The 17,024-nt window shown below is 48.2% G+C and overlaps 1 protein-coding gene across 2 annotated transcripts in view; it reads left to right on the plus strand.

Moving 5' to 3' along the window:
• Positions 1-17,024, plus strand: part of TRAPPC8 (trafficking protein particle complex subunit 8) — a 1,257,619-nt gene that overhangs the window by 1,196,345 nt on the left and 44,250 nt on the right. For both annotated transcript variants that reach the window (XM_085605699.1, XM_085605700.1), the window contains one exon: positions 8,586-8,675. In XM_085605699.1, coding sequence (XP_085461825.1) covers positions 8,586-8,675 — 90 coding nt within the window. The remainder of the gene's footprint in view (positions 1-8,585; positions 8,676-17,024) is intronic.

Consider the following 17,024-nt stretch of genomic DNA (forward strand, 5'->3'; position numbering starts at 1 on the left):
AACCATCCTTCCCGTTCTGCGAACCGATATCTAGGATTGAGGTAATCCCTTTCAGGGCCCTAGAATTTTATGGCACCAGTGTCGGTCTCTTGCATGGGTCTGCGTTCCTGGCGCGGAAAGCTATGTACAAGAACTGACGTCAGCGCGCGAGGGCGGCGTCTAAGTACTCCGACGTCATCCCGCCGATGCCGACGACGACACCTAGCGACGCGCAAGGGTATTGCTGACGAAAAATCTTTCCGGATCCAGCCTGTCGCCTGGGGGTATTCTAAGGTGAGGAATCTAACTAACTAATGTTTCTTACAGATATATCATTACTGAAGGTAAGTAACTTGTTCTTTTGGTCTAATAACCATTTCACTTATAGGCGGGGCGGCGCTTGACACAGGAACTTGGGGGGCGGAATAAGAGTTGTTAGGGGTGACGGGGGCTTGGCGGACAGGGCCAGGGTTGAGTTGAGCACCCATGGTTATGCAGCCAAAAGTAACAGGTTTCGAAAGTGGGGGTTGGGGTTGTAGGGGTTCAAGAGAATCTGCGCTCTGTGAGGGCAAGCTCATGAATAAGGACTGATTCAGCCCTCTGTAGGAAAGGATCAAGAGTCCCAACCATCCCTTGGCCTGCTAGTGGTTTTTTTCTTGGCTAATTCCTTTTGCGCCATAATAGCGTGGGTAATATTTATTTTTTAATTTTGCACACAATACAATTCTACGATCGTCCTGTACCTTATGTGGCAAATCTCAGTCAAGGTGTTAATTTTCGCAGCAAGTGCCTGTGTGGCGTGATGGATGAATGACTCCTGCCCAGAGCACGAACCAAGTGGTGTGGCCCAGCCCGGCATCCTTCGGGCGCAGACTTGCCCGGGCACGCCCGCACGTGTCCCGCGCTGCGGGAGCCTGCGATGGTTCTTGAAGCGCCTCCGGGCGCTTCTGGATGATGGGAGTAGCAGTGCGCCTCAGGGAAAATGCTGGTATATGTAGTCCCCTTGTATTGCGAGGACCGATGACCGGGCTTGCACAGAAGCTCCAAACACGCGTTGCGGTCCCCTCAGACCGGTCAGGCAACAGGTAAGAAGAAAGTCAGTGTCAGACTGGCGAGATTCGAGTTAGAGTCAGAATTATCCGTTTTATCAGCTGCGCTTCCCCTCTCTCTATATTTACAGGAATTAGGCTGTCTCACCTCTGTGGTGAAGCAAATTTTTACATCCAAATGCAGGCGTTGGAGTTTTTCCATAAGCTGTTAGTCGGTGACCTCCACTCCTTATCTCTCCTTATCTCCACCTCATTAGTCCTCAGAGCCTCCTACGGCCTTTGCCTTCAGCAGGCTGCATTTGTAGACATCAACCGTGATGGGAGAAACAAACACTGCACATGCCAAGACTGGGCTCCCGTTATACCAAAGCCCTTCACCCGCGATCATGTCTGTGATCGCGTCTGCCGCCAATTCGGACAGTCCATTACTTTACCTACCTTCTATCCTCCCCCTCACCCTTCAAAGGAGGAGGAGAGACTTCATCGCCTGGATCCTAAGAGAGCTGTCAGCTTTTATTTCAACAGAACAAAGGATCTGAGACTGGACGATCTGCTCTTCGTGGGCTACGTTGGGCGAATGAAAGGCAAAGTTGTGCACATGAGAACTCTCTCCAGGTGGATCATCTTGTGCATCAAGATCTGCTACGCCTTGGCCAAGAAGGAACCGCCTGAAGGTATCAGAGCTCATTCCACCAGAGCTAAATCTTATTCTGCTTTGGCTAGAGGTGTTCCTGTTATTGATATTTGTAAAGCAGCAACGTGGGCCTCCCCCCACACCTTTGCAAAGCATTCCTGCTTAGATTTAGAGGTTAGGAGGGATGGCCATTTTGCTCGTTCTGTGCTGCAAGATTTTTTGGTCTAGTCAGGTGGACACCCTCCTCCGGCTGAGGTACGGCTTTGGGATTCTATTCAAAAGGTGAGGAATCCACAGGCAGAAGTATTCATCAGAAGAACAAGTTACTTACCTTCAGTAACGCTTTTTCTGGTGGATACAGTATCTGCCTGTGGATTCCTCACTGTCCCGCCCCCCCCTCCCCGTTGTCCACCTGTTTCTACCAAAAAATGCTTTAACTGTTTGACATGAATGTTTTTTAATATGTCTTAATAATGCTTATGTTTTAATTGTGGTAAATGCTGTGTCTGTTGCTCTTTTTCCATGCTTTTATTGGTTATGCATTTGTATATATATCGGAAAATTTCAACTCCCGCTACTTCCAACCTCCTCACGGCGGCGAAGAAGGAGACACAGACCCCGCAAAACTTCTGGCAAGATGTTTTATTCTTCCTTCACAACCCACGCACGACGCGTTTCGGGCCTCAGGAGCCCTTGATCACATACGGTTTTCCATATCGCCATTACATTATTTATGTGTTTGCTTAGTAACCACCCACTTTCACCACTCCGCGTCACATGATGATTACCATGGAAGAAAGACTCACTTTGTATAGCGACTTGTATATGAAGCCCTTTACAAATATACAACTTAAATTTATAGTTGGGTATTTACACATTGCCAGCAAAAAACAACAACACATTTGACATAAATATTATTAAAAAATATATGTGTATGCTTTAGTGCTTTGTTTTTGTATAGTTATATGAATATAAGTATACATTTTTCTCATGTGCAAAAAATATATTCCAGGATAAATCCACATTCAATGCATAAATTGTAGCAGCAAATCTTAATTGTCATTGATAAAAAAGCTCATTTTTGGATGAATCCAGTGAGACAGCAGAGTAAAGTGCATATGTGCATTAGCAGGAAAGAAAAAAATGTAATGTTGATGTACAAATTGGTGCAAGATGTGCAAAATATATAAATATAAAGTGCAATGCCACAGGGACCAATTTCAGTATAATAGAAATACAAACGAATATAAATATTGTTAACAGTAAAATTCCGCTCATGAAAAATACCATTAAAAAGACATATTTTATACAATTGTTTGCTAAAAAACTTTCATTATACTTAAAAAAGGTTAAAATTAAGGAACAATTTCCTTCTAAAATGGCGACAGATGATGTATATATTTAGTATACTATGAATACATGTGAAAATGTGTCGGTCCGCCAGTTTGCCTTGGTGTCACGGAAAAAATGGGTGGAACTGACGTCAGCACGCCGACAAGGTCCTCTTATGGCTCTGATGACATCATACGGAGTCGCGAGCGGAGCAGTGCTTTGTGACATCCTCATCGATGTTAGGAGAGCTAGGAAAGAATTTCCGCGGAATGCGGGCGCAGGGGGTATTCAGAAGGTGAGGAATCCACAGGCAGATACTGTATCCACCAGAAAAAGCATTACCAAAGGTAAGTAACTTGTTCTTCAGGGCCACCAATCGCCAGTGGGCGGCAGAATCCGCCATCACCTCCCCCACTGGCGCACCATCATGTCGGACAGGTGGGTTTTGCAAATAGTCCGAAGGGGCTTCTTCCCCCCCGTACCCTCCACCCCTTTTCGAGACTACCCCTCCATCCATGCCACCTCAGTACCATAATTGTCGGAGGATCATCTGGTCCTTCTCTAACAGGAAGTTTTCGTACTCTTGGCCAAGGGTGCCATCGAGCGAGTTCCTGTCCCAGAAGTAGGTCGTGGTTGCTATTCCCACTATCTTCTGGTGCCCAATAAGGACAAAGGCCTGCGTCCTATCTTGGGTCTCAGGAACGTCAACTGCTTCCACCCGAAGGAGATGTTCAAAATGTTGACGCTAGCTAAGGTCCTGTCTGCCCTCCACCCTGGAGACTGGATGGTAGCGTTAGACTTGCAGGACACTTATTTTCACATCTTCGTCCTGCCGGCCCACCGGCGTTAACTCTGGTTCACAGTAGGCCGCAAGCACTTTCAGTTTACTGTGCTCCCCTTTGACCTTACCAGCGCTCCTGGGGTGTTCACGAAAGTGATGGTGGTGGTCGCAGCTCATCTGCGCAGTTCAGGGGTTCCAGTCTTCCCCTATCTCTACGACTGGTTGTTGAAGGCGGGCTCGCCCCAGGCTGTCGTCTCCCACCTCCAGACTAGGGCATTCGCTGGGGTTCTCGATCAACGTGACGAAGTCACACCTGACTCCCTCTCAGAAGCTCCTCCTCATCGGATCGGCTCTGGACACAATGCAGTTTCGGGCCTATCCTCCCGAACAGCGAGCCTGGGATATTCAGGCTATAATTCCGATCTTTCAGCCTCTATCCCGGGTTTCGGTCAGAATTACCCTGAGGCTGCTGGGCCTCATGGCCTCCTGCTGGTCGATCATGCCAGGTGGCATATGCGGGCTCTGCAATGGGACCTGAAGTTCCAGTGGGCACAGCATCAGGGGAATGTGTCCGATTAAGTCCAGATCTCTGAGGGCACTGCACGTCAATTGCAGTGGTAGCTAACGAACTAGGATTGGGTCAACAGCAGATCCCTCTCCCTTCCCCAACCAGTACCATAATCGTCTTAGGATCATCTGGTCCTTCTCCAACAGGAAGTTTTGGCACTCTTGGCCAAGGATGCCATCGAGCGAGTTCCTGTCCCAGAAGTAGGTCGTGGTTGCTATTCGCACTATCTTCTGGTGCCCAAGAAGGACAAAGGCCTTACCGCCCCAACCATCCTCCCCGTTCTGTGAACTCATTTCTAGGATAAAGGACTTCCTTTCAAGGCTCCAGTTTTGTGCACCAGTGGTCAGTGTCTTTCATGGCTCTGTGCTTCTGGCGTGGAAAGTGGTGTACAGACCAGACGTCAGGGTGGTGTCTAAGTAGCTACTGCGACATCATCCTGGCGACCACAACGCTAACGACGAATGTGGAGCCGATGACGCCACATTTCAACGCGCAGGGGTACTGCTGACGAAAAAAATTCCAGATCCAGTCTGACACCTGGGGGTAATTCCAAGGTAAAGAATCTATAACATCTATGTCTCTTCCAGCTATATCGTTCCCGAAGGTAAGTAACTTGATCACACGGTCTACACCTCATACTTTAACTAATCATTATTGTGTGGATGATCTGATGGAGACATCTAGCTGCAGATTCCTTACTTTATAATACCTGCCCCCCCCCCCAACCCCAGGTTCAAGACTTTACAGCTATTCACGGCCGGTAAGTGTGTCAGTCACCTCGACATGTCTGAGCGTTTTGATTGGATTGTTTTCTTTCTGACTTGTTAGGAGGAAATGTCTATACATGATTGAGTAAAATATGCATTTCATCTGGTGACCACCAGATCTATAGTTATGCTTAATGTTGGGGTTTATGGATGTTTAGATGACCTTGTGATTCTTCACACGTTTTGTCATGGATATTATGTAGGCATTTATTCTAAAAGTCTCTTTTCTAGTAGAGTAGACTTTCTTTATTTCTAATTACTTTTAGTTATAGAAGTAGTGACTTTCTACTTTGGTCTGTCGATGACAGCCTTTCATGTGTTTATTTATTTTTCATCTTTAATAGGTTGCTGCCTGATACAAAGGTCACACAGATATGTTTCCTTATTCTGAAGATGGGTTTATGTTTAATAGTTGATAACCATTATGGTTGGTGCTATGCTCTGTGTAGAGCATCTTTTGTATGCTTAGTAAACAGTTACACACAAAAAAATATATACATGCTGAACAAGGATCTATCAGCATATGAATTACAGACCCACACTGGGGAGATTAGTTACCACTCTGTCAAGTGTTCATTGATTTGTCTTAAGATATATAAAAATTAATGAAATTTAGTATCCCTTATAGGGATATTTTGTTATTGGAAGTCTCTGTCCATGATTCATATATTGTAATAGAGTTATTTACAATAATCTTCTTGCTCCTGTTGTTAATATGTGATAGTATTTGTGCAACCTTACACTTTGGCCCTCGTTACGGGCGGACGGGACCGACTGACCTCCGGTCGGTGGTTCCGACATCGCTATTACAATGCGACCGCACATGGTGCGGTCACAGAGTCCCATTTCTCTATGGGAGCATTGTGCTGCTGCCCTAAAGCAGCTGCAGCACAAGCTCCTATAGAGAAATGTGAATCTCTGCACCGCGTGGCAGGCACCTCAGCCTTTCAGCTCCATTGTATGTTTTCCCGTCACATTATAATCATCTCTACTCTTTGTCTCACTTAGTCTCTTCTCAAAGTTTCTAGAAGCTTCACTCTCCTCGTCCCCCCAGGCATACTCTTCTGTCCTCTCAATTAATATTCATTATGATATATCTGTGTAGCATTCCTTATCCCTTACCTAGTCTGTTCCATCTTACCTTCTCACAATCTTATGTTCCTTAGCCCCTTGCAGCTGTTCCCAATACCTGCAACGGGCCTTCACCCAGTCACCACTGATCTTTACTTTCATTTGCAATGTTTATCTCAGCCCTGCTTGCAATGAATTATTCTTTTCTAGGGCCTTCATTGCCAGCATCACTTCTTCTTAAGGGGAGGAAAAAGGGCGGTCAGCATCCTCGCCAATTTCTGTTCTCCACCTGGGGGCTGAGGTGATAGGCAGATCGCAATGGGGTTTTCCTGCCTTTCGCTCCTCAACCCGTTTCAGCCCTTTACAGCCTCCACACTCCTCTTTTTCTTGATCAAAATGGCACCATCTTGACTATGCTCTGTGGCTTCCCTATCAGCTCCAGTCTCTGCTTCTCGTGCTGGGTTAAAATAACACAACCCGCATTCCAGACACTCCACTGCATGCCCACCTTCAGAGCTTTGTGCTCTTTCTGGATTCTATCTGCGTAGGTGTTTGTTTTCTCTGAGCTTAAGGAAACGCATCCCCGACATCGTCAGAACCCATGATCTCAACAACATATCCTACGCCGACGACCCCCAACTCATTCTCTTGCCCTCAGCAGTCCCTACCACCACGAAGACCAACTCCCACAACTGCATGAATAATGTCACTGACTGGATGAAGGCCAACTGTCAGAAGCTGACAAGACCAAAGTGTTGATCTTCTGCAACAACACCTCCCCTTGGAACGCCACCTGGTGCCTGCCGAACTGAGACCCACACCGACCGACCACACATGCAACCGCGGCATCATCCTGGACAGCAAGCTCACCATGAAACAACAGATCAATGCAGTCTCCTCCTCCTGCTTCCACACTCTCCGCATGCTCCGAAGAATCTTCAAATGGCTCCCCATTGGAACGAGGAAGACCGTCACTCCAGCCCATATCACCACCCAACTGGACTATGGCAACACGCTGTACACAGGAACCACCACCACCAAACTTATCAGGAGACTCTGGACGATACAGAATTCAGCAGCCAGACTCATCCTAAACTGCCCAAGCGAACCCACATCACCACCCACCTTAGGAACTTCCACTAGCTTACCATCCAGAAAAGATGCAAATTCAAGATATTGACACATGCCTACAAAGCTTTAATGACCTAGGACCAGCATATATCAACCAACACCTTACATTCCACCAACCATCCAGAGACCTTCGACTTACCTCCCTTGCCCAGAAACCATTTAGCCGCCGGAGCCACAGCGGAGGACTGTCTTTCTCCTACCTCACCCCCAAGTCCTGGAACAGCCTTCTCTTCCACCTTCGGGCATCACTTTCACTGGTGGAATTCAGGAAGAGCCTCAAGACCTGGCTTTTCGACTGTACCCAGCGCTTGGATACCCTCACGGTGATTGGCAGCACTTTGCTAATAATAATTGTTTGGCACCTGCCAATTTCCCTGCTGTTCATTCCCCATCGCTGCCTCTTTTCATCCACTCATTCTCTCTCTTTATGTCCTCTCCCTCTTTCAGATGTCTCTCCATGCTCTCTATTCTCTGTTTTCGGCACCTGTCTCTTTTTCACAACTCTCCATCTTTTATGCTCCCTTCATGCTGCTGCAATACACCCCATAGAGCTGATGAAAGTGACTGAAACATCAGCAGTGGCCCGGAACCTTCAAACCTATCCTCCTATGGCTGCAGCCCACAGCGAAATGCCTCATGAGATAAATGGCCATAAATGGCCAACCCTGCCATGACTATTGAAAGTATTCAGATCAGCAATTAACTTGTCCCCTAGATATGTCTCTAGCACCTTATCATGCTACCCACCAACTCATAACCTTATTTGGCCAATGATAATCTTCTGATAGTAGCTAAACCACCCTGTGCCACATCTTAGTTCTGCACCTTCCACCTCTTAGCTCCCCTTCATCAGTATTACACTGCTACAATTTGAAGATGGTTAACTACCCAATCTGATGTAAATAGTGTGCCTTGTATATGCCATATGTGTTCCCTTAACTAGTAATAGTATGAGTTTCTTGAAATGTTTCTCTTCACCATGCTGATTCATATATGCTCATACAACTCCTCAAAACGGAAACTTCTATCTCTACCAGTTTTGTAAACCTATTACCTGTGTGCAATTATTGTTGTAATATACTATCTTTGTCATCAGAATGTTTTTAGATGCCTGTTAAACAGGAATGTTATTATTGGAGTTCATATTTTTAGTTATCAGATGCCTTCTTTCATTGTGAAATAAGTTAATCTTTGTTTGGAAATCATTAAAGCTTGCCTAGAAATATTGGTCTCCATTTATAATATTGTTTTTATTCTTGTTTTTCTTACGCAGCCGGTGCTTAGTACCAGTCACTCTTGTACTTTCAAATTGTTCTCAGGCTGAAGTTGATGTAATCATTGATTTAAGGCATAAAGCAACAAGGTAAGAATGGTCAAATGGAGTAATGTTTAATGAGATGAATGCTTATTAGTAGTACTGTACTCTACTATAGAAATCAACATGTTGTGATGTCAACAAACCAAAGAGAAAAACTGTATTATTGGAATTTTTTTGCATTAACAGATAGGGTAGATAAATTATTATCAAGCCATTATGTGTGTGTTTTGCTACATTTTCATGTGTATTAAGTCTAATAATCTGCTGTGTCCCAAAGGCCATCCGGGATTGGGAGGCCAAGTTATATTTCATTGAGCACAAGAAGCAAGGCCTGTTGCAGTCACCCTTGTTAGGTAAATTGAGGACTGGAAGAAGCACAGGAAACGTATCCAATGTTTTTCGACTCCACACACTCTAATTCCAGGGAAAGGTCACACAGTTGACACTCATAAACTCAGACTTAAGCCTCCAACACCTAATTTGGAGCCAATGTGCCCTGAGTTCCCCAGGCCATCATCAACATCGGTGCAAATTGAGGCTGTCAAGGAAGAAATGCTTTAAAATAGTTTCAGATCCCTCTGTCTGAAGCACCTTCCAGCTCCAAGGACCCGTCAGGTCTCCAGTCTTAACTTCTGCTGGTGGGCTTTTCCCTAGTTTTGATGGACCCAGGACAAAGTCACACAGATCCACTGTCTGCTCCAAGCATCATCTTAACCTCTTTTTGTAGCCCCCACAAGTTAGACCCCATTTGTGCCTCCTCCAGTGTCACTGGTTCTATGCCCATCCCTGGCTCCAGCCTCGGGCCCTAAAACTTACTAAGCATCCGATGTTGACTAAATTTACTGATTACTGAAGCAAATCCTGAAGTTGTGATGAATATCCTCCAGTTCCTCTGCTTAAGTAGAAGTCGTTTTCGAAGGATTGACGCAGTTTAGGATTGTATTCAGGCACTAAACTAGGACTTCAACATGTTCCACACAATAAAGACAATGATGATGAGGCAGACTATTTGCTCTTGCCTCATTAAGCAGATGTTGGCCTTTGTCTTGGCTACGCTTGCATACCTTCCCGGAATCCACCATGGATTTGCCCTTGGGCCCCTCATAGAAGAAAATACATATTTTGCAGTAATAGTTTAGAGGGCCGTGGAAACCCTACTTAGTGACCTGGGCCTGCTACCTCTGAGTCCTTGTTATCATTCAACGAAGCACTGACTGACCTCATTCTGGCAACTTGGGCAAAGAATTTCTCAGCCCTGGCAGCAAGTCGGCCAATAGTTCAACGTCACAGACTAGTACCAAATGAGATAAAAACATACAACATCAAACTACTGAGAGCATTATAGTACACCCCTCCACAAGTAAGAGCAAATCAAACCCATTTCCGAATAAGCCACCCAACAGGAAAGCCAAGAGAATTAATGTTGTGAGGAAAAGGTTTTTTTCTGTGCCATTTTAGCCCTACATTCCTTGAATGCAGTTTGCTTCCTAAAAAGTTATAATCATTCCACTTGGGGTATGGCACATGAGGTTTTACCTTTGTTGCCTGAAGAGCAGTGTAACACTTTTCTCACACAGTAAAAGATGGAAAGGATGTTGTAAAATACATCTTGTTTTCTGGGTTAGTTGGACACCATTGATGATTTTGCTCATGAATTGGGCACCATTGTCGTTATAAGATATGTCTGGATGCTCTCCATGGGGTTCTCTGGAGATGTGCCAGCTTCACTGATGAATATGCCCTTTGATAGAGCCAGCTTTTTAGTAAATAAACTGATGCGGTGTTAAGGTGCTTCATGGACAGAAGCTCAAAATCACTAATTAGTATTACTTTCCCTGCTCACAGATTATTTGTGGTAGCAGAGAACAACAACAACAGAAGGCCTCCACATCTTCTCCAGGCACTACTTCTAAACCTCTGTTGTACTCCCTAAATTAAACAGTTGAGACCAGTAGGCCGCAGAATCCGGGATTGCCTGCCTTACCGTTTTTCCCGCTGGTCCGACCATTGGGTCCTCCAGATTGCACAAGTTAGTTAAGCTCTAAGCTCTTCCTTTTCTGATGGATACATCTGCCTGGGGATTCCTCACTTTTTGAATTACCCCTTGCGCAGCATTCCACTGAAACTTATTTCATAGCTCTCCCACGTCGACGAGGACGTCACAATGGAACGGCTCCGGTAGCAACTCCGCGTGAAGTCATCTGAGCTATAAGAAAACCTTAGTGTGTTGGCGTCACTTCCCTTTTTTCTGCGCCGTTGACCCGTAAACGTTTTCTAGGACTCTCCATTTCTTTGTAGTTTTAGCATTGTTACAGTTGTCTGTCTCTGTAGCAGTGCAATGGCTGCTCAGAAAGTCTGGATTTAAACCTTGTAGGGAATGTGGGGGTCATAAGTCCATCACGGACCCCCACGATGATTGCCTTTGGTGCCTGTCGTCTGACCACGTCATCGAGGGATGCTCTTCATGTCGCTGTATGAACCCAAAGGCCCTCAAGAAGCGGGAAGCAAAACTGTTAATGGCCATGGCGAGGTCCAAGTCACCGACGCCGCACCCGTTGAAGTCGTCGAGAAAGCACAAGAAGCGGCGTCATGGTTCCAGATGTCACTTTTCTAAGAACAAATTGCCAAAGTCTGGGTGCTTTACGGCATCACAGGAAGGATGAGATATCGCCTTCCCTCACTGCAGGTGACTCCAGCTCATTTCCCGCCCAGGGAAGCGACGTCTTCACCCCCGACCACTCAGCCCCCAGCTCTAGTGTCTCTGGCGCCTCAGCCAGAACCTGTCCTATGACCTCAGGTAGTTCCTGAGCAGGTGGTACCAGATCCATACCCACCTTGTCTGGCTGCTGGAACGGATCCTTCACATTTCTCAAATGCAATGTATGGCATATTTGCCAGGGCAGCTAACTCTTCCGGTGCACCTTTTGGCCCTGTGCAACCGCTTTCATTCAACATGGGACTACCCCATCATTATGCCCAGGCACCTTTTATGCCCTTCATGCTGATGACCCCGAATTGGCCTCTCCCGACGCCGAGGTTCTCAACGTCAATTCCGTGGCAGTAGGGAAGGATAGATTATTCTCCTGCACCAACGGGCTCCGGCCCAGTGCAATTTCTGCATCGTACGGCGCCTCTGGCCATCCTTGAAGGGCCTCCATCAACGCCGGCTGAGAAGTCACCGGCGCTGCGTCTAGCACCACCGCCGAAGATAAGGTCAAGATGGGAGGCACGGAGGCTTCTGGAAGAGGAAGAATTCTAGGAGTTAACAGGAAGAGGTGGAGGAAGGGGAGATAGTGGATCCCATGCATGAATTTGAAGGGCTTCAGGAACCTAGTGGGCTGGATACATCACCAGTGTTGGAACTCCCTTCTTCTAAGGTTGTTCCTCCTCAGGAGGTTTCTTCTCATCATTCTGTCATCAGGAAGGCTGCTGACCTTCTGTATTTGCAGTTGCCCACTGCAGAGGTCAAATCGAACATTCTGAGGGAGGTTCTTCACTCTCCTTCAACGGTGATAGAGCCCTTGCTTCCATTCAACGAGGACTTGACGGAACCCATTCTGGCAGTATTGCAAAAGCCTATGTCTGCCCCAGCTGTGTCCAGAACGGTGGCAAGGCGATACAAAGTTGCGCCTGGGGATACAGCCTTTTTATCAACGCACCCTTCACCCAAGAGCGTGGTGGTTCAGGCTTCATGTTCTTCGAAGCAATCTTCAGGTTCCTTGCCGTCCACTCCTGGGGATAGGGACTCAAAAAAATTGGAGCAGTCGGCGAAAAAGATATTTTCATCAGCCAGTATGGCTGTAAAGTTGACTAATGCAATGTGCTTGCTGGGACGCTACAGCCTTGTGTTGATGGACTCTGCTAAGGAAGTGATTGCTAAACTCCCAAAGTATGTCCTGGGCCACTTTGCAGAGGTGCTGTCGGACACTCAAGCAGCAGATGGTGAGGTTACTCCATCTGGGCTTGAGACAGCTGACTCCATTGCTACAGTGATTGGGTTCCTCAGTGGCAACTAGGTTGCACACCTGGCTGAGAGTATTAGGTTTCTCTCCAGATGTTCAGGCCACACTTTTGGATCTTCCTTTTGATGGATCTAGATTTTTCAGGACCAAGGCGAACTCCGCGCTACAGCGCTTTAAAGACAGTAGAGCTACCGGTAGATCTCTAGGTTTGCCATCTCAGCCTAGGGGTTTTGGATACTGAAGATTGGAAATCTTTTTTTATTTTTTTTATTTTATTAAACAAACTTTATTGGTGTCCACAAGATTACAACTTCCGTCATCATCAATACACTGCATAACATAGTAATATCGACAGATGCTCCAAAGAGGCTTCGACATAGGAAGCCGTAAGACAGGTATCTACAGATTACCAATGGACCAATCTAGCACGCGGCACCTGGAAGTGGACCAATTGTTGCAACATCCACAATCCTGTTATGTGGTCTTCAGCAATCTTGCCACACCCCTCTCAGCCAGCAGTTCCTCAGTTAGTCCACCTCCGCGGAGGCGAGGAACCGCACCGTACTAGTCTCTAAGAGCCTCAATGTGTGGGTGCAACACCGTGGAGCGTCCATTATCTTCAGTATTTACAATCGATGTCTCAGTGAATTCGTTTTCTCTAAACCAATTTGAAAAACAATTCCCACCTCCCAACCGCGTCCCCCAACCCAACCGCCCCCCCCCTATCCCTCCCTATCCCTCCCCCCCACTCTGCCAGGTCACTGCAACTCAAGGTTCGCTTATCTACGCACTCACACGGGGTCATCTACGGTCTCCCTCTCTCGACCTGGGGTCTCCCCCACTCCGATGGGCATGCCAGCCGTACTGGATATAGTGATCTGGGAGGCCTGTCCCGCTATTTCCTGCATCATTACCCCCCACGCTAGTAGCACCTCAGGTAACTTGGGGTCTCTCCTGGTGCTCCGTATGTGCCCCTCCTCGGCTAGGGCCCATTCCCGTAAATCTGACCTCCACGTTGCCAATATAGGTCCCTGCTGCGTCAACCAGTGGATTGCTATACGCCTTTTGGCTATCACTAGCCCCAGGACCAGGAACCGCCTGCTTAACTTGCGTTTCGGGTCTCGCGGAATCAGGCCCAGCAGACATACACGGGGATCCGATGCAATCGCCCAACCGGTTATCCGGGTCAGCTCTGCAATAACTGCCCCCCAGTACGTCTGGATCGTTGGGCACGTCCATACCATATGCAGAAAATCTGCTGGGGCACCGCGACACCTTGGACAGTGGGGATCTCTGGAGCCATCAATGGCGTGCAACCTTCTAGGGGATAAATATGTCATGTGTATTATGTTGTACTGGATTTGCTTAAAGCGATTGCTCACTGCCACCTTCCGCACACCTTTGTGGATTCGCACCCAGTCACGCGGTGCAAGCTCCTGCGGGCACACCTGCTGCCATTTGTCTTCTATTTTGAGGGGGCCGTTTTTTTTATCATCCGCAACACCTTAAAGAGGTGAGTAACACAGTTTCGCCCTCCCGCCATGGCTATCATAGTGACCAAAGTCTGAGTGTGCTCCGGGGCCTCCGGAAACGTAGGCCACAATTGTCGTGCTGTTGCTGCTATTTTTGCATAATGCAGAAACTGCCCTGCTCCCAACTCAAAGGCGGTCATTGCCTCCTGATAAGTAATAAATTTATCATCTGGGTACAGGTCGGCCAACATCAGGCAGCCCCCTGACTTCCACGCCTCCGTTGACATTATGTGTTCAATCTGCGCAAAGGGTGGCATCTGCCAGAGATCCGCCTCCGGGGCAAAAGGTCTATCTTGAATAACTTTATGTATCACTCGGTTCCAAATTGCAGCCCCAAGCTGCACCAGAGGCGGGTCCAGCCCGCCACAGCAAAGCCCCGAGCTGTTGGTCCCCATACGTACCCGCCAGCAGGGACCTCTGCCAAGAGGGATCCGCGTCCAACCAGGCTATGGCATGTTGCAATTGCGATGCAAAATAGTAAAGCTCTAGATCCGGAATCTCCAAAACCCCCTACCCTAGCTACGTTTCAGGACCTCCAAGCTGACCCTGCATCGCTTCCCATTCCATAGCAGTTGGACCAGGAGCGAGTCGAGTTCCCAAAAAACCCGGTGTGGGATCTCGAAAAAAGACCCTTGCATGGTATAGAGGCACCGGGGCAGGACTACCATCTTTGAGTGCGATCTTTCCCATCAGGGAAAGGTTAAGGGTGTTCCAAAAGGTAATACTACCCTGTAACCCCCGGACGATCCTCCCCATATTACGCTGATAGAACCCTTCCGCGGACCTATCAAACCATATCCCTAAGTAGCGGATCGTGTCCTCCGCCCAAGGAAGTTCCAGCTCTGGTCGCTGGTCCGCCTCCCAATCGATCTTAGCTTCAATCGAGTAGAGCTGTGACTTTGCTCTGTTAATATAGAGTCCGGAGGCGTAAGCGAATTTGGCCAGCGCTGCTAACAATATCGGCAGTGATTGGGTCGGTCGACTTGGGTATATTAACGCATCGTCGGCGTACACTGACACCACATGCTCAGTGTTCCCCACCCGTATGCCCTGTCCCTCGAGTATCCTGCGCAAATGGCACGCCAACGGCTCCATTGCCAGAGCAAACAGCAATGGGGAAAGCGGGCAGCCCTGCCGCATTCCTCTCTCTATGGTAAATGCCTCCGACACGTATCGACCCGTGCGGACCCGTGCCATCGGCCAAGCATACAATAACTTGATCCAGTTGACGAATCCTGCCCCCAGACCCATCCTGAGCAGAACCTGCCAAAGATAAATCCATCCGATTGAGTCGAACGCCTGTTCGATATCAAGGAACACTAAAGTGTTCTGCTGAGCTCGTCCCTCCATGGATTGCATAATGTACGCCAGGCGTCGGATATTCCTCAAGAGTATTTCTACCCGGTATAAAGCCGGACTGATCATCATGAATCAGCCGCCGAAGATATGGGAGGAGCCTGGACGCCAACACCTGACTGATGATTTTAAGATCCACATTCAGCATGGAAATGGGCCTGTAAGAGCCGGGAAGGAGGGGATCCTTCCCCGGTTTGGGGATCAATACAATCAATGCTTCCCGCATGGAGTCCGGGAGCACACCGCGTGTCCCGGCCTCCAACGTGGTTTCCAGCAATATGGGGACCAGCAAGCCACCGAACTCTTTATAAAGCTCGGCGGGTATGCCGTCCATTCCCGGGGATTTAGCAGTTTTTAGGTGGGCGATAGCTGCCCGTAGTTCTTCCCCCCTGAGCTGGCCTCCCAGTGCGTCCCGGTCTTCTACGTCTATGCTGGGCAGGTCCATCCCAACCAAAAAGGCCTCCACCGCCTCAGGGGCCGAGGGAGACTGCGTCTCGGAGTATACTTTACGTAGGTGGGCCATGAATACGCTATTTATTTCATGTTGGGTATATACCATCTGTCCCAGATCGTTTTTAAGGGCCAAAATCGGGCGCGGCTGAGTCTCTGTTCGAATCAGGCGCGCCAGCAACCGCCCTGCCTTATCTCCTTCCGTGTACCAGCGACGCCTACTCTCCGTTCTAACATATTTGCCCAACGAGTCCCATAGGTCTCCTATCCGCCGCCGCACTTCGTCCCTTTCAGCCGACCTCTCCGCATGCATGGGGAGTTCCGTTTCCAACTCCTCCAACCGTACCTACTGCCGCCGCAAGTCGCGCTCCAGCACAGTTTTGACCCCTACCTCCGTGGACCGACATATCCCCTAACCACCACTTTCATTGCGTCCCATTCAGTCGATCTGGTGCTGGCGGAGCCCCAGGTGATCTCCATAAATAATTCATTCAACCCCGTCAGAATAGCGTCGTTATAAATCGGGTCACCCAAGGCTTCAGTATTGAGCCTCCAAAGTGGTATCGCGGTCGGGCCAGCGAGTAGGTGATCAGGAGCGGGGAGTGGTCCGACAAATATCGGGCTAGATATTGCGTCTCCATTACCCGGTAGATCGCCGTCTGTTGAATGAAGAAGTAGTCCAATCTGCTAAAAGTGTTGGCAGCAGGTGTGTGGCACGAGTACACTCTGCGACTAGGGTTGCGGTGGCGCCACACATCCAGTAGGCCATAATTAAGTAACATGCGGCTCATCGCCTCTCTGACATGGGGCTTGGCATCCGGCTTGGGGGGGAATCTGTCGAGCTCCCCATCTAGGGCACAATTGAAATCCCCCGCCACCACCAATTCCATATCCGGGTCCAGATCCAGCACTCCCAATACACGGCCCAGAAACCCCCCGTCGTCGCTATTCGGGGCGTAAACATTCACCCGGCAGATATTGCGTCCATCAAGGGTCCCCTTCACTGCCACAAATCTACCCTCTGGATCCTGTTTAACATGTAGAGCCTGGAAGGGGACTGCCGGTGCCACCCATATTAGCGCACCCCGGGCAAA

Source organism: Triturus cristatus, chromosome 5_1 (assembly GCF_964204655.1).
Source record: "Triturus cristatus chromosome 5_1, aTriCri1.1, whole genome shotgun sequence".
Classification (NCBI taxonomy): domain Eukaryota; kingdom Metazoa; phylum Chordata; class Amphibia; order Caudata; family Salamandridae; genus Triturus; species Triturus cristatus.